This window comes from Melanerpes formicivorus, unplaced genomic scaffold (assembly GCF_026170545.1).
Source record: "Melanerpes formicivorus ecotype bairdi unplaced genomic scaffold, bMelFor1.0.p_v2 SCAF_29, whole genome shotgun sequence".
In the NCBI taxonomy this organism is placed as follows: domain Eukaryota; kingdom Metazoa; phylum Chordata; class Aves; order Piciformes; family Picidae; genus Melanerpes; species Melanerpes formicivorus.
Genome location: NW_027142381.1, coordinates 103,916 through 126,358, shown reverse-complemented (window position 1 = coordinate 126,358; position 22,443 = coordinate 103,916). Strand labels below are relative to the sequence as shown.

At 54.0% G+C, this 22,443-nt stretch overlaps 1 protein-coding gene across 2 annotated transcripts in view; it reads right to left on the bottom strand.

The window, feature by feature from the left end:
• Nucleotides 1-512: 512 nt before the first annotated feature.
• The window catches only part of LOC137449170 (S-adenosyl-L-methionine-dependent tRNA 4-demethylwyosine synthase TYW1-like), a 110,794-nt gene continuing 88,863 nt past the window's right edge, over nt 513-22,443 (bottom strand). For both annotated transcript variants that reach the window (XM_068154426.1, XM_068154427.1), the window contains exons 15-16: nt 15,678-15,845; nt 513-1,228 (exon numbers count right to left, since the gene is read on the bottom strand). In XM_068154426.1, the coding sequence (XP_068010527.1) occupies nt 1,007-1,228; nt 15,678-15,845 (390 nt within the window). In that variant the 3' untranslated portion in view covers nt 513-1,006. The remainder of the gene's footprint in view (nt 1,229-15,677; nt 15,846-22,443) is intronic.

Sequence of the window (22,443 nt, the reverse complement as noted above, 5' to 3'; positions counted from 1 at the left end):
AGCAGCAGCAGAACACTGGGCACACACAGGGGGAGCCTAGCAGAGCTTTGAAGCTTTGCTGCGGGCTGCTGAGGGACTTGGAGAAAACCCCTGAGAAAGTCACAGAGCCACCAAGGCTGGAAGAGACCTCAAAGACCACCAAGTCCAACCTGTCACCATCTTCACTGCCAAAGCCATGAGCTTGGAAGATACCTTGGAGACAGAGCAGAAGCTGCAGATCACAGAACCATGGAATGGTTGAAGTTGGAAGGGACCTTAAAGGTCATCAGTTCCAACCCCCCCTGCCATGGGCAGGGACACCTCCCTCACCTCACCTAGCTCAGGTTGCTCAAGGCCTCATCCAGCCTGGGCTTAACCACCTCCAGGCATGAAGCATCCACAGCAACCCACTGCAGTGTCTCACCACATTCACCACAGCAAAGAAGATATGAACAGTGCTGCTGCTGCTGCTTAGACCATTCCCAAACCTCAGCTCCTTGGGGCTGGGCTCTTCCCAGGAACTGGCACCACTGTTTAGAAGAGAGAAACCTTTATTAGTCTGTACAGTGACAGCTCCAGCTCTGCTTGGGGCTTCGAGATCCAGGGCCTCCCGTGCTCCCACTTGCACTGATCCAACCAGCCTGTGGTGTGTTGAAGTCCCCCAGGCACTTATGGATGCAGAATGACTTGCTGCTGGGTTGGGTGCCAGCAGATTCCAGGCTCTCCTCACAGCAGGGCAGAGAAGTCCAGCTCCAAACTCTGCACTGTGTAGACCACAGCCACAGCGTCCCTCAGCGCTCTGCCACTCGCTGGGCGTCGATCACGAGGTGGAGAGCAGGGGCAGGGTCTAGAGGCTCTTGGAGGGCAAAAAACAGGAGGGAAGGGTTAAATAAAGGCTCCAGACTTCCTTCTCAATATCAAACAGCAGGGAAAAATCGAGGGGAATGGGTTGAAAAATTGCTGTTGGCCGAGAAACAGAGAGCAAAAGTCAGCAGCCAGCCCAGCGTGCAGCGAGTCCGACCTGAGCTCAGCACCCAGAGACGTCTCTGCCTTTGTTCCTCCGCTGGTGTCTCACTTCCAAGGGATCAAATCCCCTTTCTCTGGACCCAAACAGTGCCCAGTGAGGAGTTCTGGCTGCATAGTCAGCTGCTGTGAAGCTCTGGGAGCCACCACTCCTCTCGTGCTCGCGCACCAGCTCCTGGAAGCGGTCGTAGTCGATCCAGGTGTGCCACTCGCCGCCGATCTTGAACTGCAAGGAGAAGCACAGAAGGGAACCACAGAGTCAACCAGGCAGGAAAAGGCCTCAGAGACCATCAAGTCCAACCTATTCCCTAACACCTAACACCTCCTGACAACTAAACCATGGCTCCAAGTCACAGAATCACAGAATCACCAAGGCTGGAAGAGACCTCAGAGATCAGCAAGTCCAACCTGTCACCCAACACCTCCTGACAGCTAAACCATGGCTCCAAGTGCCACATCCAATCCCCTCTTGAACACCTCCAGGGATGGGGACTCCACCACCTCCCTGGGCAGCACATCCCAATGGCCAATCTCTCTCTGGGAAGAACTTTCTCCTCACCTCCAGCCTAAACCTCCCCTGCCACAGCTTGAGACTGTGGCCTCTTGTTCTGCTGCTGGGTGCCTGGGAGAAGAGACCAACCCCCTCCTGGCTACAACCTCCCTGCAGGGAGTTGGAGAGAGCAAGAAGGTCTCCCCTGAGCCTCCTCTTCTCCAGGCTAAGCAACCCCAGCTCCCTCAGCCTCTCCTCACAGGGCTGTGCTCCAGACCCCTCCCCAGCTTTCTTGCCCTTCTCTGGACACCTTCCAGCAGCTCAACATCTCTCCTGAACTGAGGAGCCCAGAACTGGACACAGGACTCCAGGTGTGGCCTAAGCAGTGCTGAGCACAGGGCACAATGACTTCCCTGCTCCTGCTGGCCACACTCTTCCTGATGCAGGCCAGGATGCCCTTGGCCTTCTTGGCCACCTGTAGTGCAGGTGAGGTGGCTGAGCTGGTGGAATGTAGCTCTGTGGAAAAAGACCTGGGAGGGCTGGTGGGCTGCCCACCAGGGAGGTGGTGGAGTCCCTGTCCCTGGAGGTGTTCCAAAAAGGCTTGGATGTGGCCCTTGGAGCCAAGGTTTAGATGTCAGGAGGTGTCAGGTGTTAGGGAATAGATTGGCCTTGATATCTCTGAGGTCTTTTCCAACCTGGTTGAGTCTGTGATTCAATGACAGCAACAGCAGAGTGCAGCTCAGGCTGGATTTGGTGCTTCTTGGAAGGGGCAAGAGGGCTGAGTTTGGGAAGGGGGATGGGGGGGGGAAAGGTTGAATGCCACAAATCCTCTTTCCACAGGAGAACTTCCAGAAGTGCTGCTTCTGCCAAGCCCAAGCTGCATTTGTCTAGCAGCCCTGCTCTGCTCATTTAGCAAGAGCCCTGACTGAATCCCCAATGAGGATTTATCTGAGCTAAGAGCTTATTATGCACTCCATCCAAAAAAGAATAAGGAGAAGAAAAGGAGGGAGGGGGAGAAGAAAAAATAGAAGGAACCCAGACTGACTCCCTGGCTCTTTCCAAACTCTGATGGCTCTGCATTTAAAATGGCTCTTGACTTTCTGCCCAAGAGCTAAAAGCTTTTTTGGTTGGGAAAACTGCTGAGCCCTGCAAACCTCCTGCAATCAAACCCTGCTCAGGCTGAGCTCTGGGCTGCCTGCACTGCTCCAGCAGAGTCCTGCACAGAGCAGGGATGGGAGACTGCAGAGTCATCCCAGGGAGGGGTGAGTCCCATTGGGAATCAACTCAGCCAACGTTCATTCTTCACACACTTAACAGTCACAGAATGGGAGGGGGTGGAGGGGACCTCTGGAGATCATCCAGTCCAATCCCACCTGCCTGCCAGAGCAGGGTCACCCAGAGCAGGTGGCACAGGACAGCATCCAGGTGGGCTCTGAATGAGCCTAGAGATGGTAGGAGATTGAACACATCCAAGTGCTGGGTGCTGCACACTGGCCACAGCAACCCCAGGCAGTGCTACAGGCTGGGGGCAGAGTGGCTGAGAGCAGCCAGGCAGAAAGGGACCTGGGGGTAGTGGTTGATAGTAGGTTGAACATGAGCCAGCAGTGTGCCCAGGCAGGCAAGAGGGCCAATGGCATCCTGGCCTCCATCAGGAAGAGTGTGGCCAGCAGGAGCAGGGAAGTCATTCTGCCCTGTGCACCCTTCCCTTCCCTTCCCTTCCCTTCCCTTCCCTCCCCTCCCCTCCCCTTCCCTTCCTTTCCCTTCCCAGGGGACAATGCCACCCCCACCAGAACAACCAAAAGAAGGCTGCCAGGATTGCTTGCAAGAGCAGATTAAAGACCATTAAACATTTTTGGTGCTGCACTAGCCCTGCTCTGCCCCATCAGGTAGCTGGCAGCAATCCTCTAAGTGTGACACAGAAAGCAGCTGCTGCTGCTGAAGAGTGAGAAGCAGAGCCCTGGGGTGGGGGAGAGCAGCCTTCATTGCCCCCAAGACTTGAGGGTGCTGGTGAACAGCAGCTGAAGATGAGGCAGCAGTGTGCTCAGTGGCCAAGGAGGCCACCAGCATCCTGGCTTGGATCAGCAGTAGTGTGGGCAGCAGAAGCAGGGCAGGGATTGTGCCCCTGTACTGGGCACTGGTGAGGCCACTCCTTGAGTGCTGGGTTTAGTTCTGGGCTCCTCACTCCAGGAAGGACACTGAGAGGCTGGAGCAGGTCCAGGGAAGGGCAACAAAGCTGGGGAGGGGTCTGGAGAACAGGGCTGGGGAGGAGCAGCTGAAAGAACTGGGGGTGTTTAGTGTGGAGAAGAGGAGGCTGAGGGGAAACCTCACTGCTCTCTACAGCTCCCTGCAAGGAGGTCAGAGTGAGGTTGGGGTTGGTCTCTTCTCAGTATCAAGAGAAGGAGAAGAAATGGCCTGAAACTGTGCCTGGAGAAGCTTAGGTTGGGTATCAGAACAAATTCTTTGCTGCTAGAGTGGTCTGGGATTGGCACAGGCTGCCCAGGGAGGTGGTGGAGCCACCACCCCTGGAGGGGCTCAAGACACCTGTGGCCACAGCACATGGGGCCATGGTTTGGTGGCCATGAGGGTGCTGGCTCAGTGGTTTGACTCAATGATCTTAGAGATCTTGTCCAACCAGAGCAACTCTGTGATTTACAGGTTGGGTTTTAACAACCTTGTGATCATTCCAGAGCTAGATGATTGAAGACCCAAAACAGTTCCACCAGGTCCTTGCAACTGGCAAGCCAAGAGTAAACACTGAGCTGAGTTCAGCCTGATGCCATCAGGGCTTTCCATGAGGTTTTTCCCCCCTGGTAAAGCTTTTAAGGTGATAAATACATCAACAGAAGACAAATGGCTCAAACCTTCCCCTTGTTTTCTTTTTAAGCTAGCACCACAGCAGAAAATAGCAGGAAAGCTGCTTCAGCTGGCTCTGAAACCAGGCTGTGCTGCCTGGAAAGGCAAACACAGCCTCCTCGAGGGCTCTGCCTCAGCAGGGAGAGGACACAGGAGCCAGCACACACCTCCCCCTTGGACCTCATGCTCCCAGGTCCCCAAGCTCTGCTCCTCATGGTCCCACCACTAACTGCTCCCTGCAGATGTGGCACTGGTGCCCAGCAGTGCCAGACCTGCCTGAAGTCAGCAGATCAGAGAATCACAGAAGTGTCAGGGCTGGAAGGGACCTCAAGGCTCAGCCAGTTCCAGCTCCCCTGCCATGGCCAGGGACACCTCACACTGCAGCAGGTTGCCTAAGCATGAGCCAGGTCAGCCTCCTAACCCACCTAAGGAGTACTCCCTGTTGGCAGCCTGGGTCAGAAGCCTTCAGCCCTAGAGCAGAATCACAGAAGGCACTGGGTTGGAAGGGGACCTCGAAGGGCATCTTGTCCAACCCCTCTGCAGTCAGCAGGGTCATCTTCAGCTAGAGCAGGTTGCTCAGAGCCCTATCAAGCCTGGCCTTGAGTATCTCCAGGGATGTGGCCTCCACCTTGTCTCTGGGCAACCTGCTGCAGTGTTCCACCCCCCTCACTGTCAGGAATTACAGAATTGTCAGGGTTGGTAGGGAGCTCAAGGCTCAGCCAGCCCCAACTCCCCTGCCATGGCCAGGGACACCTCACACTACAGCAGGTTGCTCACAGCCACCTCCAGCCTGGCTGCAAACACCTCCAGGCAGGAGGCTTCCACCACCTCCCTGGGCAACCTGTGCCAGGCTCTCACCACCCTCATGGGGAACAACTTCTTCTTAACATCCAATTTCAATCTACCCATTTCTAGTTTTGTTCCATCCCCCCCAGTCCTATCCCTCCCTGGCACCCTCAAAAGTCCCTCCCCAGCTTTCTTGGAGCCCCCTGCAGATCCTGGAAGGCCACAATTAGGTCTCCCCAGCTCCCTCAGCCTCTCCTCACAGGGCTGTACTCCAGACCCCTCCCCAGCCTCATTGCCCTTCTCTGGACACATTCAAGCTGTCCTTGCAGCTGCCACCAGACAATCCCCAGGGACAAGTTCAAACCCTAAACCTTCATCTCCCTCTCTCTGCCTTTAGAGCTTGGGTTAGCAGGACCTGAGATGTTGGTGAGGGTGAAGGTTTTGCTCCCATCCACAGGCTGTGTGGAGCTCCTGGTGGCTTCCAGCTCCCTTTCTTTCCTCTGCAGCAGCTCACTGGTGCCTTTGGGCCACTCAACATTGGTGATGCAGCAGCTTTCAGCTACTGCTTTTCTACAGTCAGTTATTTAGACTGTGTTTGGTTTGGTGCTTGATTGGTTGGGTTTGGTTTGGTTTGGGTTGGGTTGGGTTTTTTTGCTGTCTCCACCACCAGCCTCCTCTCTGGGCTCTAACATTCAAAAGGCAGCTGGAAAACTGATCTTGATGGCCCCAACCCTGACCTCCTTCCTTTCACCCTGAAGACAGCTCATGACTGCTCTGAAGCCAGCAGCTTTCCCCTCTTTGACACAGGCTATTAGTAACCACCTCAGAGACCACAGGAGGGTGAAGGTTTTGCTCCCATCCACAGGCTGTGTGGAGCTCCTGATGGCTTCCAGCTCCCTTTCTTTCCTCTGCAGCAGCTCACTGGTGCCTTTGGGCCACTCAACCTTGGTGATGCAGCAGCTTTCAGCTACTGCTTTTCTACAGTCAGTTATTTAGACTGTGTTTGGTTTGGTGCTTGATTGGTTGGGTTTGGGTTGGGTTTTTTTGCTGTCTCCACCATCAGCCACCTCTCTGGGCTCTAACATTCAAAAGGCAGCTGGAAAACTGATCTTGATGGCCCCAACTCTGAGCTCCTTCCTTTCAACCTGAAGACAGCTCATGACTGCTCTGAAGCCAGCAGCTTTCCCCTCTTTGACACAGGCTATTAGTAACCACCTCAGAGACCACAGGAGGGTGAAGGTTTTGCTCCCATCCACAGGCTCTGTGGAACTCCTGATGGCTTCCAGCTCCCTTTCTTTCCTCTGTAGCAGCTCACTGGTGCCTTTGGGCCACTCAACATTGGTGATGCAGCAGCTTTCAGCTACTGCTTTTCTACAGCTAGTTATTTAGACTGTGTTTGGTTTGGTGCTTGATTGGTTGGGTTTGGTTTGGGTTGGGTTTTTTAGCTGTCTCCACCACCAGCCTCCTCTCTGGGCTCTAACATTCAAAAGGCAGCTGGAAAACTGATCTTGATGGCCCCAACTCTGAGCTCCTTCCTCTCACCCTGAAGACAGCTCATGACTGCTCTGAAGCCAGCAGCATTCCCCCCTTTGACACAGGCTATTAGTAACCACCTCATAGATCACAGGAGTGCAAAGCACTCTCATTTCCCAACTGCAAGGACTGTTTTCCACCACCTGCCAGGATGAAGCTCTCCAAGTCAAACAAGCCATTGACTGAATTATTGCACAGGGCTCCTCATCTAATTAAGGCTCACAATTATTTCAGGCTCTCTTTGTTTGGCAGTGGAAGTGACTGAACTGGAGCCACTCAGGAAGAGGAGAGGAAATATTGGAGAGAAATTAATCTTAACAGGGTCAGATTGCTTCTTAAATAGCTAAAACCTTCCCTTTGTTTAATTGCCACTTGCAACCTTCAGGCTGCAGGGGGAAATAATTAAGATGAAGCTGGTTATTGAGTTACAAGGGCTGCAAGAGAAGGCAATGACCAGGACAGCAGGCATGCTAAGAGCCTCCCTACATCCCATAGCCCTGGAGCTGAACACATCTGCAGTGACAGCAAGCTCAGGGAATGAGCTTTAAACCCCTCAGGAACTCTGCAAAGTGGATCTGTGAGCAGTGAACAGAGCTAAAAGCTTCCATCAGCTTTAGGGGGAAACAAAAAGGCAGGCTGGGGACAGAGTGTTTAGAAGGGCTTGGAGTGATAGGGGCCATGGTTTGGAGCTGGAGCAGGGGTGGCTTTAGGCTGGCCATCAGGAGGAAGTTCTGCACAGGGAGGGTGGTGAGACACTGGAACAGGCTGCCCAGGGATGTGGTTGAGGCTCCATCCCTGGGGACATTCAAGATTAGACTCAGTGTGGCCCTCTGCAGCCTGCTCAGGTTGGAGGTGTCCCTGCTGCCTGCAGGGGGGTTGGACAAGATGAGATGAGGGACCTGGGGCTTTTTAGTCTGGAAAAGAGAAGACTAAGAGGGGATTTAATGAATGTTTATCAATATCTGAGGGCTGGGGGTCAGGAGGGAGGGGACAGGCTCTGCTCACTTGCTCCCTGGGATAGGACAAGGAGCAATGGATGGAAGCTGCAGCACAGGAGGTTCCACCTCAACACATGGGGGAACCTCTTTACTGTAAGGGTCACAGAGCACTGGAACAGGCTGCCCAGAGTGGAGTCTCCTTCTCTGGAAGCTTTCAAGGCCTGTCTGGATGTGTTCCTGTGTGACCTGAGCTAGATTGTATGGTCCTGCTCTGGCAGGGGGGGGTGGACTCGATGACCTCTTTGGGTCCCCTCTAACTCCTGACATCCTGTGAGCCTGGGATCTTTGAGGGTCCCTTCCAACCCAGTGCAATGTGTGAATCTGAAGAAGCAGCCCTGTAGTTAGCTCCACACTCAGAGACTGAGGTGCTCAGGAACAGAGAGACATCCTCGAGCAGCCAGAACACAGAATCCCCAAGGCTGGGAGAGACCTCAACACCTTCCAAAGCTGGCAAACCACAAAGCCTGGAAATGGGATTTTCCTGTTGAGATTTTCAAGAGAGAGAGAGAGAGAAACAGCTAAAAGGTGACCCCAAGGCACTGCTGGGTCCTTCTCCTGGAGAAGAGGAGGCTCAGGGGAGACCTTCTTGCTCTCTCCAACTCCCTGAAGGGAGGTTGTAGCCAGGTGGGGGTTGGGCTCTTCTCCCAGTCACCCAGCACCAGAACAAGAGGACACAGTCTCAAGCTGTGCCAGGGGAGGTTTAGGCTGCAGGTGAGGAGAAAGTTCTTCCCAGAGAGAGTTGTTAGCCATTGGGATGTGCTGCCCAGGGAGGTGGTGGAGTCCCCATCCCTGGAGATGTTCAAGAGGGGATTGGATGTGGCACTTGGTGCCATGGTTTAGTAGTCAGGAGGGGTTGGGTGACAGGTTGGACTTGATGATCTCTGAGGTCTTTTCCAACCTTATTGATTCTATGATTCCAGAGCTGCACAGCCCCAGCCCCCTGGGTCTGCTCCTCTGCAACTGGTCTGCTTCTATTTCCGCCCTCTGCTCTTGCCTGAGCTCTTCTGAAGACAGGCTTCATTATTGCAGAGGGCTTCTTTAATCCCTACCCTCTGCAGAGTACGTCATCTCCTCTGCCAATTAAGGCAGGGCTACATCCAGACAGTTTTAATTCCAGCAGATGAAAGCTGGATTACCTGAGCAGGGCTGGGAGCTTCTTTTAATAACCAACAGATCAAGCAGGGCAGAGCCAGAGAATTCCAGACAGGTTTGGGTTGAAGAGGGCCTTCAAAGGTCACCCAGTCCAACCCCCCCTGCAGCCAGCAGGGACATCCCCAACTGCAGCAGGTTGCTCAGAGCCCCAGACAGCCTGACCTGCAATGGTTCCAGGGATGGGGCTTCTACCACCCTTCTGGGCAACCTGGGACAGGGTCTCACCACCACTGGCATCATAACCTCTCTTCCTTCTCTCCAGTCTGAATCTCCCTCTTTGAATTCAAACCATCCCCCTTGTCCTGTCACAACAGGCCCTGCTCAGAAGTCTGTCCCCAGCTTTCTGATCTCCCCTGGAAGCTCTGAAAGGCCACCAGAAGGTCTCCCCTGAGCCTTCTCTTCTCCAGGCTCAGCAACACCAACTCTCTCAGCCTGGCCTCCCAGCAGAGGGCTTCCAGCCCTCCCAGCATTGCTGTGGCCTCCTCTGGCCCTGCTCCACCAGGTCCCTGTCTGTGCTGAGGACTCCAGAGCTGCCTTAGCACTGCAGGGGAGGTCTCAGCAGATCACAGCAGAGGGGCAGAACCCTCCTTCCTGCCCCTGCTGCCCACACTGCTGGGGATCAGCCCAGGCCAGGCTGGGGCTGGGCTGGCAGCACTCAGTACCAGCTCATGTCCAACTCTGCATCCCCAAGTCCTTCTCCACAGGGCTGCTCTCCAGCCCTTCACCCCCAGTCTGGGTTGCTATCAGGGGATCCTGATCCACAGCCACCTCCTTATTTTGAAGGAGACAAGAGGAAGAAAAACACCTTGCAGGAACAGAACATTTCCTCCTGCCACCTGCACTATGGCTGTTGCTGGGGCACTGAGGCACCTTGTCCTCAGCTGGGGAGCAACCCCATCCCATGCCTGCTGCAGACAGGAGGATGCTGCTCCTCTTTGAATAGAATAGAATTAACCAGGTTGGAAGAGACCTTTGAGATCATCCAGTGCAATCTATCACCCAACACCATCTGATCAACTCAACCATGGCACCAAGTGCCTCATCCAGTCCCTTCCTAAACACCTCCAGGGATGGGGACTCCACCACCTCCCTGGGCAGCACATCCCAAGGGCCAATCTCTCTTGCTGGGAAGAACTTCCTCCTCACCTCCAGCCTAAACTTCCCAGTGTTGCAAAGACATGTGGCCATGGTTTAGGGGCCATGGTGGTCTTAGACTCAATGGTCTTTGATGTCTTAGAATCACAGAGTCATAGAATTGTCAGGGTTGGAGGGGACCTCAAGGACCATCCAGTTCCAACCCCCTGCCATGGCCAGGGACACCTCACACTACAGCAGGTTGCTCACAACTTCTTCCTAACATCCAGCCTAAACTTCCCCTGGCACAGCTTGAGACTGTGTCCTCTTGTTCTGGTGCTGGGTGCCTGGGAGAAGAGACCAACCCCCACCTGGCTACAACCTCCCTTCAGGGAGTTGCAGAGAGCAAGAAGGTCTCCCCTGAGCCTCCTCTTCTCCAGGCTAAGCAACCCCAGCTCCCTCAGCCTCTCCTCACAGGGCTGTGCTCCAGACCCCTCCCCAGCTTTCTTGCCCCTCTCTGGACACCTTCCAGCAGGTCAACATCTTTCCTAACCTGAGGAGCCCAGAACTGGACACAGGACTCAAGGTGTGGCCTAACCAGTGCTGCTGACCTTCTGACATGAAGCAGCAGCTCAAGGTTGCTTTCCCCCTTGCACTGCAGTGCAAATCAAGTCCAACCTGCCACCCAACACCTCATGACAGCTGATGGGTGAGCAGGCAGAGAACTGCTCCCAGTTGTGGATCAGGGATGCTGGATCACAAGGACAGCTCACAGCCTCCAGATGACTTGCAAGGCAGGAAGGAAACCAAATGTTAGGGCCTATTTTTCTCTGATGTAACCCTTGTTAGTGGATCTGCAGCTGGTAGTTAAGTGCTTCCTTTTCCTCCCTAAATATAGATGAAAAGCTCAGCATGGAACAACTTCAATGCCTTTCACCCAACCTCTTGAGCCTCCTGCAAGCGCAGCCAGGGCGCACGTGAAGCCTCCACATCCCACCCGAGCCCCCGCAGGACACACATGGGAAGGCAGAGCCTGGTTTCCTCTCTGCTGGGAAGATTTCTTGGCTGATGGAGAGGCTGATGAGCACCTTTGGCCAGGCTACTATGTCCCCCAGGCTGTCCTTGGTTAGTGCAGGAGTGGCAGATCCAAAGCTCTCCAAGGTTAAGTGGGACACATCTCACCCCCTGAGACCCAGCAGGACCTGAAGGCTTTCCCTTAGTGACAGGACAAGGGGGAACAGGCACAAACTGGAACATAAGAAGGGCTCTGCAGAGGGACCTTGCCAGGCTGGGCAGATGGGCAGAGGCCAACAGGATGGCATTCAACAAGTCCAAGTGCCAGGGGCTGCACTTGGGCCACAACAACCCCAGGCAGTGCTAAAGGCTGGGGTCAGAGTGGCTGAGAGCAGCCAGGCAGAGAGGGACCTGGGGGTAGTGGTTGACAGCAGCTGAACATGAGCCAGCAGTGTGCCCAGGAGGCCAAGAAGGCCAAGGGCATCCTGGCCTGCATCAGGAAGAGTGTGGCCAGCAGGAGCAGGGAGGTCATTGTGCCCTGTGCTCAGCACTGCTTAGGCCACACCTTGAGTCCTGTGTCCAGTTCTGAGCCCCTCAGATTAGGAAAGATGTTGAGATGCTGGAAGGTGTCCAGAGAAGGGCAACAAAGCTGGGGAGGGGTCTGGAGCACAGCCCTGGGAGGAGAGGCTGAGGGAGCTGGGGTTGCTTAGCCTGGAGAAGAGGAGGCTCAGGGGATACCTTCTTGCTCTCTGCAACTCCCTGAAGGGAGGTTGTAGCCAGGTGGGGGTTGGTCTCTTCTCCCAGGCAAGCAGCACCAGAACAAGAGGACACAGTCTCAAGCTGTGCCAGGGGAGGTTTAGCCTGGAGGTGAGGAAGAAATTCTACACAGAGAGAGAGATTGCCCTCTGGAATGTGCTGCCCAGGGAGGTGGTGGAGTCCCCATCCCTGGAGGTGTTCCAAAAAGGCTCAGATGTGGCCCTTGGAGCCATGGTTTAGTTGTCAGGAGGTGTTAGGCATTAGGTAATAGGTTGGGCTTGGTGATCTCTGAGGTCTTTTCCAACCTGGCTGACTCTCTGAGGTGCATCATTCCTCTGCCAGCACTTCCAGCCTCTTCCATAGCAGCTGGCATTGCACTGTTGGTGTTTCAAACCATTCACAGGAGCATTGTTTGAGCCCCTCCAAGCTCAGCCCTAGCAGGACACAGGGAGATAAATCACACCCCTTAAGGATTTTTTTAGTGCTGCCTTCCTGCAACTCCTTAAACTTTTAAGACACCTTTTGATTTGGCAATTACTCACTGCAGTTTAATTGCTCCCAGAGCTCAGGTTCTTTTTATTCCTCCCCCCCCCCCCCACCCCCTGCAAACAACACACCCTGACAAATTTTATCCTCCACTGGAGCCTGAAATTTAGAATTAACCATAATAAAAGTAAATCTCCTTTTTTATTAGCTGCTCTCAGTCCCCCTGCCTAGATTGCTTCCACAAGGTCCCCTCCTGCTAATGGCTGGGGGAAGCAAAGCAGCTGGTGAATTCCTCCTGGGCCAGCATCAATCTATTCTTGTTACTAATGGGGCTCCTTAAATTATGCACCAGCAAGTTAGGTGACAAGCTGTTTCCTTTCTTTCCCTGGGCCCCTCACTTCCAAAGGAGGAGAAGATTCCTGCCTGCATGGGTTTGCTGGGGCACAGTTGCCCGTGGCAACGACTGAGGCTGAGAGTGTAAATAAAGGAACTTTCAGGTGAGTTAAAGCTAAGCCCAGGCTCAGTGTGCTGCTTCCCTCTGCTCCTTTCCAGCTGTTCCCATGGAGTCACAGAATTGTTTGGCTTGGAAGAGGCCTCCAAGGTCATCCAGTCCAACCTTCAACCCAGCACCACCGTGGCCACCAAAGCATGGCCTAAAGTAGTGCCACGGCCGCAGGTTTCCTGAACGCCTCCAGGGATGGGGACTCCACCACCTCCCTGGGCAGCCTGTTCCAATCCCTGACCACCCTTGCAGCAAAGAAGTTTCTCCTAATCTCCAGTCTGAACTTCCCCACAGTCTCAAGCTGTGCCAGGGGAAGGTTAGGCTGGAGGTGAGGAGAAAGTTCTTCCCAGACAGAGAAATTGGCCACTGGAATGTGCTGCCCAGGGAGGTGGTGGAGTCCCCATCCCTGGAGGTGTTCAAGAGGGGATTGGATGTGGCACTTGGAGCCATGGTTTAGTTGTCAGGAGGTGTTAGGCATTAGGTAATAGGTTGGGCTTGGTGATCTCTAAGGTCTTTTCCAACCTGGTTGACTCTCTGAGGTGCATCATTCCTCTGCCAACGCCTCCAGCCTCTTTCATACCAGCTGGTATTGCACTGTTGGTGGTGGAGCCACCATCCCTGGAGGTGTTCAAGAGGGGATTGGATGTGGCACTTGGAGCCATGGTTTAGTTAGTCAGGAGGTGTTGGGTGACAGGTTGGACTTGATGATCTCTTGAGGTCTTTTCCAACCTTATTGATTGTCTGATTGTACTTTGGGGCTTGGGCAGGTGGTGGTTTGCAAGCGAGCGCTGCCGGTCACCTCACGTGGCCAGCCCTGCACCACCACTCCCTGGAAGCAGCTCCCACTTATGTGAGGCACATCAGAGTGCTCCAAACTTCAAACACAAGTGAGGAACATGCAAAGAGTATAATGAGCTCAATTAGCATAACGAGGAGCAGCTCCAGCAGTTGCTCAGCTAGCACAGTGTTGCAATGTTCATTAACTTTCTGTGAGGCTTTTCAGTGTGGGCAGCAGGGGCAGGGAGGGGATTCTGCTGAGCCTCCATCTGCAGTGCTGGGGGTCCTCAGCTCAGAAGAGACAGAGACCTGCTGGAGCAGGGCCACAGCAATGACAGGAGGGTTGGAAGCCCTCTGCTGTGAAGCCAGGCTGAGAGATTGAGGTTGTTCAGCCTGGAGAGGAGAAGGCTCCTGGGAGACCTTTGAGCATCCCTTTGGTATCTGAAGGGGGCTACAGGACTGCTGGGGCAGACTTTCAGCAAAGGCATGGAGTGACAGGATGAAGGGGGATGGCTTCAAAATGGAAGAAGCTGGACTGAGATGAGACATTAGGAAGTAATTCACCCCTAGGAGGGTGGTGAGGTACTGGGATGTGTTGCCCAGGGAAGCTGTGAAGGCTCCAAGTCTAGCAACGTTCAAGGCCAGGCTGTAGGGACCTTGAGTAACCTGCTGCAGTGTGAAGTGTCCCTGCCCATGGCAGGGAGGGGTGCAACTAGATGATCATTGAGGTCCCTTCCAACCTAAACCATCCTCCAAATCCTTACCCAGCTGTGTATAGCACTGAAAAGCATCATGGAAACAAACAGGAACCAGCAGAGCCACGCCGACAAGATGTGGCTTTGCCTTCCTCCAAGCGAGGAGAGGCTGGCACAGCACAGGAGGTGCTGCCCTCAGCTGTTAAATGCTTCTTGCCTGAGGGTTATCACAACCAGCTACAACCTGCAGCAGCTCCAGCAGGTGTTCCACAGCCCTCTCTGTAACAAACTGTGCAGTTTATCTCCTCACCAAGCACCCAGCTAACCTGAGAGGGAAAACCGTGCTGGAACATGGCAGTTGTGCAGCACCTCCAAGGAGAAGATCATAGCATGGGTGGGGTTGGAAGGGACCTTCAAGATCATCCAGTTCCAACCCCCCTGCCAAGGGCAGGGACACCTCCCACTAGCCCAGGCTGCTCCAAGCCTCATCCAAGCTGGCCTTGAACACCTCCAGGGAGGGGGCAACCACAACCTCACTGGGCTACCTGTTCCAGTGTCTCACCAGCCTCAGGGTAAAGCATTTCTTCCTCATCTCCAGTCTCAGTCTCCCCTCTGCCAGCTCAAAACCATTCCTCTCATCCTATCACTACAAGCCCTTGCAAAAAAGTCCCTCCCCAGCTTTCTTGTAGGCTCCCTTCAGGTACTGGCAGGCTGCTCTAAGGTCTCACTGCAGCCTTCTTCTCTCCAGGCTGAACAGCACTGAGTCTCTCAGCCTGTGCTCATAGGGGTGCTGTTCCAGCCCCATGATCATCTTTGTGGCCTCCTCTGGACCTGAATCAGAGAATGCATTTGGCTGGAAGGGACCCTTGAAGACCTCTCCAACTCCCCTTTAGTAAGCAGAGACACTCAAATGTGTCCAGAGAAGGGCAACAAGGCTGGGGAGGGGTCTGGAGCACAGCCCTGTGAGGAGAGGCTGAGGGAGCTGGGGTTGCTTAGCCTGGAGAAGAGGAGGCTCAGGGGAGACCTTCTTGCTCTCTCCAACTCCCTGAAGGGAGGTTGTAGCCAGGTGGGGGTTGGTCTCTTCTCCCAGGTAGGCAACCAGCCCCAGAACAAGAGGACACAGTCTCAAGCTGTGCCAGGGGAGGTTTAGGCTGGAGGTTAGGAAGAAATACTTACCAGCAAGAGAGATTGGCCATTGGGATGTGCTGCTCAGGGAGGTGGTGGAGTCCCCATTCCTGGAGGTGTTCAAGAGGGGACTGGATGTGGCACTTGGAGCCATGGTTTAGTTAGTCAGGAGGTGCTGGGTGACAGGTTGGACTTGATCTCTGAGGTTTGTTCCAACCTTATTGCTTCTATGATCCTATGATCACCAACCAGATCAGGTTGCTCACACTTGATGGGGCCTAACCCTGCACCACCTCCCTGGGCAACTTTCTCCAGCGTTCCACCACCCTCACTGTGAAGAGCTTCCTGCAGATCTCTAACCCCTGCTCTAGTCTCCAACCTTCATCTCTGGTGAGATGGCAAGGGGCTGGCAGCAGAGCCTGGCGGAGCCTCACCTTTTGATGAGCTATGAGGAGGCAGTTTGAGTGCTCGTGCTCACAGGCCAGCTCGTAGCCGGGGAGGAGGTCAGCCAGCTCCTGGACGAAGCGCACCACCTCCTCGTGCCAGGGCACGTTGGCCATCGTCAGGCTGCTGGCTGAGCTTTCACCACAGTAGGTCACACCCTGAGAAGAGACACAGAAAGCATCACTGTTAGTTCAACCCTCCACAAGCTCTGGGCAGTGCTGGCACTGCAGCAAAGCCTGAAAGTCTGTTTTGTGTACCCCCTTGGAGAGTCACCAGGATCAGAGACTGGTTGGAGGGACCACTGGAGATCAAGCCCAAGCCTACTGCCAGGGCAGGATCAGCCAGGGCAGGTCACACAGCAACACATCCAGGCAGCTGTGAAAGTCTGGGGGATGGGATGGGATAGGATGGGATAGGATGGGATAGGATAGGATGGAATGGAATGGAATGGAATGGAATGGAATGGAATGGAATGGAATGGAATGGAATGGAATGGAATGGAATGGAATGGAATGGAATGAACCAGGCTGGAAAAGAGCTTTGAGATCATCAAGTCCAACCTATCACCCAACACCATCTCATCAACTAAACCATGAAAACAAGCACCCCCTCCAGTCTCTTCCTAAACACCTCCAGGTATGGGGACTCCACCACCTCCCTGGGCAGCACATCCCAATGGCCAATCTCTCTTGCTGGGAAGAACTTCTTCCTCACCTCCAGCCTAAACCTCCCCTGGCACAGCTTGAGACTGTGTCCTCTTGTTCTGGTGCTGCTTGCCTGGGAGAAGAGACCAACCCCCACTTGACTACAACCTCCCTTCAGGTAGTTGTAGAGAGCAAGGTCTCCCCTGAGCCTCCTCTTCTCCAGGCTAAGCAACCCCAGCTCCCTCAGCCTCTCCTCACAGGGCTGTGCTCCAGACCCCTCCCCAGCCTTGTTGAAGGAGACTCCACAACCTCTCTGAGCAGCCTGATGCACAATAGTAGAATTGATTGTGCTGGAAGGGAGCTTGAAGATCATCCAGTTCCAACCCCCTGCTGTGGGCAGGGACACCTTTCACCAGCCCAGGTTGCTCAAGGCTTCATCCAACCTGGCCTTGAACACCCCCAGGGAGGGGACATCCACAACCTCCCTGGGCAACCTGTGCCAGTGTCTCATCACCCTCACTGCAAAACACTTCTTTCTAATCTGCAGTCTAAATCTCTCCTCCTCCAGCTCCAATCCATTCCCTCTCATCCTATCACTACAAGTCCTTGTCAAAAGTCCCTCCCCAGCTTTCTTGTAGGCTGCTTTCAGGGACATTTCTAGTTTTGCTCCACACCCCCCACCTAGTCCCATCACTCCCTGACACCCTCAAAAGTCCCTCCCCAGCTTTCTTGGAGCCCCCTTCAGATACTGGAAGGCCACAATTAGGTCTCCTCGGAGCCTTCTCTTCTCCAGACTGCACAACCCCAACTCCCTCAGTCTGTCCTCATAGCAGAGCAGCTCCAGCCCTCTGCTCATCCTCGTGGTCCTTCTCTGGACACACTCCAGCACCTCCAGAGCCTTGTTTTCCCCAGGTTCATTACACAGATTATGATTTGAACATCATGAAAAATGGATGACTAAGGGGGGGGGGGGGGAGAGGGAGGGGGAGAAAAACAAACAACCAAAAGGAATGTAAGGAGCTCCAGCACGACTCAGTCTTTTAATACACTTCAAAGGTATCACTTGCAAGCAAAAGCAAGCACAGAAGCAAAGAGATATTAACTAAGGGCTGGGCTGGCTGATTAACTCCCAAGCACAAATCAATGAAAAGCAGCTTAGCACACCCAGAGAAAGCAACAGCAGCTCTCAGCTTCCCCAGCTTCTCAAACCCTAGGTGATTAACAGGGCTGATAGCCCTCTCAACACCTGAGCAGCTGAGCAGGGTGCTTGGCTCAATTCCTCAGTGATATAACCAAGAGGGTTATGAAGACATCAAGTGTAGGGAAAGGGAAGCATCCTGTTGGACCCCCCTGAGCAAGCACACCAGCTTCCCTGGTTGCTGTGGCCAATGTGCAGAACCCAGCACTCAGAATGAACACATCCAAGCGCCAGGTTCTACACACTGGCCACAGCAACCCCAGGCAGTGCTACAGGCTGGGGGCAGAGTGGCTGAAGAGCAGCCAGGCAGAAAGGGACCTGGGGGTAGTGGTTGATAGTAGGCTGAACGTGAGCCAGCAGTGTGCCCAGGGGGCCAAGAAGGCCAAGGGCATCCTGGCCTGCAGCAGGAAGAGTGTGGCCAGCAGGAGCAGGGAAGTCCTTGTGCCCTGTGCTCAGCACTGCTTAGGCCACACCTTGAGTCCTGTGTCCAGTTCTGGGCTCCTCAGGTTAGGAAAGATGTTGAGATGCTGGAAGGTGTCCAGAGAAGGGCAAGAAAGCTGGGGAGGGGTCTGGGGCACAGCCCTGTGAGGAGAGGCTGAGGGAGCTGGGGTTGCTTAGCCTGCAGAAGAGGAGGCTCAGGGCAGACCATCATTGTAGGTGTTTAGGAGGAGACTTGATGGGGTGCTTGGTGCCAGGGTTTAGTTGATCAGATGGTGTTGGGTGAGAGGTTGGACTTGATGATCTCGAAGGTCTCTTCCAACCTGGTCTATTCTATTCTATTCTATTCTATTCTATTCTATTCTATTCTATTCTATTCTATTCTATTCTATTCTATTCTACTGTAGGGAAAGGGAAGCATCCTGTGGGACCCCCCTGAGCAAGCACAGCAGCTTCCCTGCAGCTGCAGCATCACAGGGTCGCAGAATGGTTGAGGTTGGAAGGGACCCCTGGAGATCACTGCATCCAACCCTCCGGCCAAGGCAGGTTCTCCTAAAGAAGGTCACACAGGGACACATCCAGGTGGGTTTTGAATGTCTCCAGAGATGACTCACAGAATTACTTAATGTTAGGGCTTGGAAGTGACATCTAGAGTGATGATGACTCCAGCACCTCCCTGGGCAGCCCGTTCCAGTGACCTGCCCAGTGTGCTGGTTCCCTCATCATCTTTGCAGCCTTTCAAGGATGCTGCCTCTTCATCACCTTTAATAAGGGAGCTTCTAGCATCCTGATGATGCCACACAGCTTTAGCCAACCACCTTGAAGCTCAGAAGCCCTTTGAAAAGCATCTCAGCTCCTCCTGCCTGTGCTGGTAGGAAGCCAGAGACGCGGTGCTGGGCGTGCTCTGGACCTCTGTGCTGCTGTCACAGAGCCAAGCAGGCACAACAGCATTTAAGCAACCTCTTGTGCCAAGATGATTCTTCCAACTGTGTTTAAGCAACCTCTCGTGCCAGGCTGAGCCTGGCTGCAGCAAGGAGCAGGAGGAGCACGTGGAGGCTCCTGGCTGGAGCTCCTGCCAGCCAGCGATCGCTGCAGCCCACAGGGCCCAGCAGGGGAATGTGCCTGGGGTGCTGAGTGTGACAGGGCTTTGTTTCTCCCCTCTGAGCTTCCCAACTTAATTACTGCACAAGAGCATTTTGCTTAACTCCTAGCCCACAAATTACAACTTTGCTTAATTGAGGCTGGTGTGAATTAAGGGAACAAAGCGTGAGCCAAGCTGCTGAGTGACAGAGCTGCTGCTGAGACCCAAGAGGAAGAGAGAAAGCCTCAAATGACACGTTGACAGATCGCCCCCTCTGCAGCAGAAACACTCCTGAGCTGAGCATCAGCACTGTCCAAATGACAGACACAAGCCCTCATGCACGTCTGCTCCTCCCTGGAGAGGATCTGGGCTCATGCCTTGGCTTTAGTAATGGCTTTCAAGCTGGTGTCATGAAGGACAGGGGTTGATGGTGTCAGCTGAAGATGGAAAGCAGGAATCATCATGGTGACTGATGCAGCAGGACCCCACAGACCACCAGGCTGCTACAGAATCATAGAATTGTTAGGGTTGGTAGGGAGCTAAAGGCTCAGCCAGTCCCAACCCCCTGCCATGGCCAGGGACACTTCACACTACAGCAGGTTGCTCACAGCCACCTCCAGCCTGGCTGAAAACACCTCCAGGCAGGAGGCTTCCACCACCTCTGTGGGCAGCCTGTGCCAGGCTCTCACCACTCTCATGGGCAACAACTTCTTCCTCACATTCAATCTCAATCTCCCCAGTTCTAGTTTTGCTCCATTCCCCCCAGTCCTATCCCTCCCTGACACCCTCAAAAGTCCCTCCCCAGCTTTCTTGGAGCCCCCTGCAGATCCTGGAAGGCCACAATTAGGTCTCCTGGGAGTCTTCTCCTCTCCAGACTGAACAACCCCAGCTCCCTCAGTCTGTCCTCACAGCAGAGCAGCTGCAGCTGGGGTTGCTTAGTCTGGAGGAGAGAAGGCTCAGGGGAGACCTTCTTGCACTCTCCAACTCCCTGCAGGGAGGTTGTAGCCAGGTGGGGGTTGGTCTCTTCTCCCAGGCAAGCAGCACCAGAACAAGAGGACACAGTCTCAAGCTGCGTCAGGGCAGGTTTAGGCTGGAGGTGAGGAAGAAGTTCTTCATAGAAAGAGAGATTGGCCATTGGGATGTGCTGCCCAGGGAGGTGGTGGAGTCACCATCCCTGGAGGTGTTTAGGAGGAGACTTGATGGAGTGCTTGGTGCTATGGTTTAGTTGATCAGATGGTGTTGGGTGATAGGTTGGACTTGATGATCTCAGAGGTCTTTTCCAACCTGGTTAATTCTATTCCATCCTATCCTATCCTATCCTATCCTAATCTTCAGAGGTCCCTAGCATTCTGTGATCCTGTCTGAGCTTTGTGCCACTATGAGAGTGCCACTGTGGCATTAAAAGAGACTAAGCAACCAAGAGCATGGAGAGGCATTCAACACCCCCAGGACTGAGCCTTCCTTTGCTTGGCTTTCACACCAGGGTAATGAAGGCTAATTTCCCCTGCCTTAAACAAGAGAATGGGGTCCCACAGAGTTAACACTCCTGTAGAACCATCATGGAAATGAGAACAAGTATTAAGCCCTGCAAGAATCTAAATCTCTATCCACTCCACCCCGTGAGCCTCTCTGGAGCAGCCTTGGATTAGCTGTGCTGGTTTGAAATGAATGTCACTTATCTCAAGCATTTAAGCAGGACAGCCTGCTGAGACCAGCCTCAGCTTCTGGCAGATGCTTTTGGAGCATCCTGGACTCTCTCTCTGTTTGTTTGCTTTGAGCAGGAGCTGCTCTTTGCCTGTTTAACCCATAGCTTCATAGACTGGTTTGGGTTGGAAGGGATCTTGAAGATCATCCACCTGGTGATCAATGGCTTAAGGATTTAGGCTTCTTGAGGCCAAGGGTTTAGGGTGGAAAAGGGTGGGTTAGGTGGGTGGAGGAAACAGCAAGTTCATAAGTTCACAGAAAGGTTTGAGCTGGAAGGGAGCTTGAAGATCATCCAGTTCCAGCCCCCTGCCATGGGCAGGGACACCTCCCACCAGCCCAGGTTGCTCAAGACTTCATCCAGCCAGGCCTTGATCACCTCCAGGGAGGAGGCAGCCACAACCTCCCTGGGCAACCTGTGCCAGTGTCTCCCCAGCCTCACTGTCAAGAAATTCCTACAAGGCTGAATCCTTCCCCAGGCAAAGGGAAGAGCAGCCCTCTGCCTTGCATAGTATCAGTCAGGGTTGGAAGGGACCACAAGGATCATCTAGTTCCAACCCCCCTGCCATGGGCAGGGACACCACACACTAGATCAGGCAGGCCAGAGCCACATCCAGCCTGGGCTTAAACACCATCTGGCATGAGCCAGATGTTTGCCCTGGAGAGCACCTGGGGGAACCCATGCTCAGCAGCACTGATTAACCTACACCCAATTCATTTCACTAATTAAAGCTGCTGCACATGACAGCAGCCCAGGCAGCACCCAGCCTGCCAGCCTCATCCTCCACACTGCTCTGCACTCTCACCTCTGCCCTCCTCATCTCCTGGCAGGGTCACCAGACCCTGCAGCCTGGCTGCAAAGAAATGAGGAGATGCAAGGTGGGAAGGGCCCCAGAGGAGCACTCCTCATGCTGGTCTTTACCTGGAGGAACAGAACAGAGTCTGGGACACTGCACAACAATGAGGTGTTTGCCCCCAGGCCATGCTCAAAGTCTTGTTTTGTATGAGCCATCAACTTCAGCACACTGGCAGGGAAAGAGACGTCCCAGCACTGATAGCAGCAGAACCTCTGGGATTTGGTCCAGAAGGAAAGTGCAGGAAATTCCAGGGTTTTTTCTTCAAAGAGTCAGTCAAGAGGGGCAAAGGAAGGAGGAGGAGGAGCAAAGGAAGAAGGAGGAGGAGGAGGAGAGGGGCAAAGGAAGGAGGAAGAGGAGAGGGGCAGAGGAAGGAGGAGGAGGAGAGGGGCAAAAGAAGGAGGAGGAGGAGAGGGGCAAAAGAAGGAGGAGGAGGAGGAGAGGGCCAAAAGAGGAAGGATGAGGAGGAGGAGAGTGCCAAAGGCTCCAGGGAGATCTTAGAGCAGCCTTCCAGTACCTGAAGTGGGCTACAGGAAACATGGGAAGAGACTTTTGATAAGGGCTTGTGATAGGATGAAGGGGAGGGGATTGAGGCTTGAGGAAGGCAAATTTAGACAGGAGATGATGACGAAGAAACTCTTTAGAGTGAGGGTGGAAAGACACTGGAAAACTTCAGAGCAGTCATCCAGCATTGAAAGGGAGCTACAGGAGAGCTGGAGAGGGACTTTGGCCAAAGGCATGGAGTGCCAGGACTAAGGGTAGTGGCTTCAAGCTGGGAGAAGCTGGGTTGAGATTAGACAATAGAAAGAAAGTCTTCCCTGTGAGGATGGCAGGGCACTG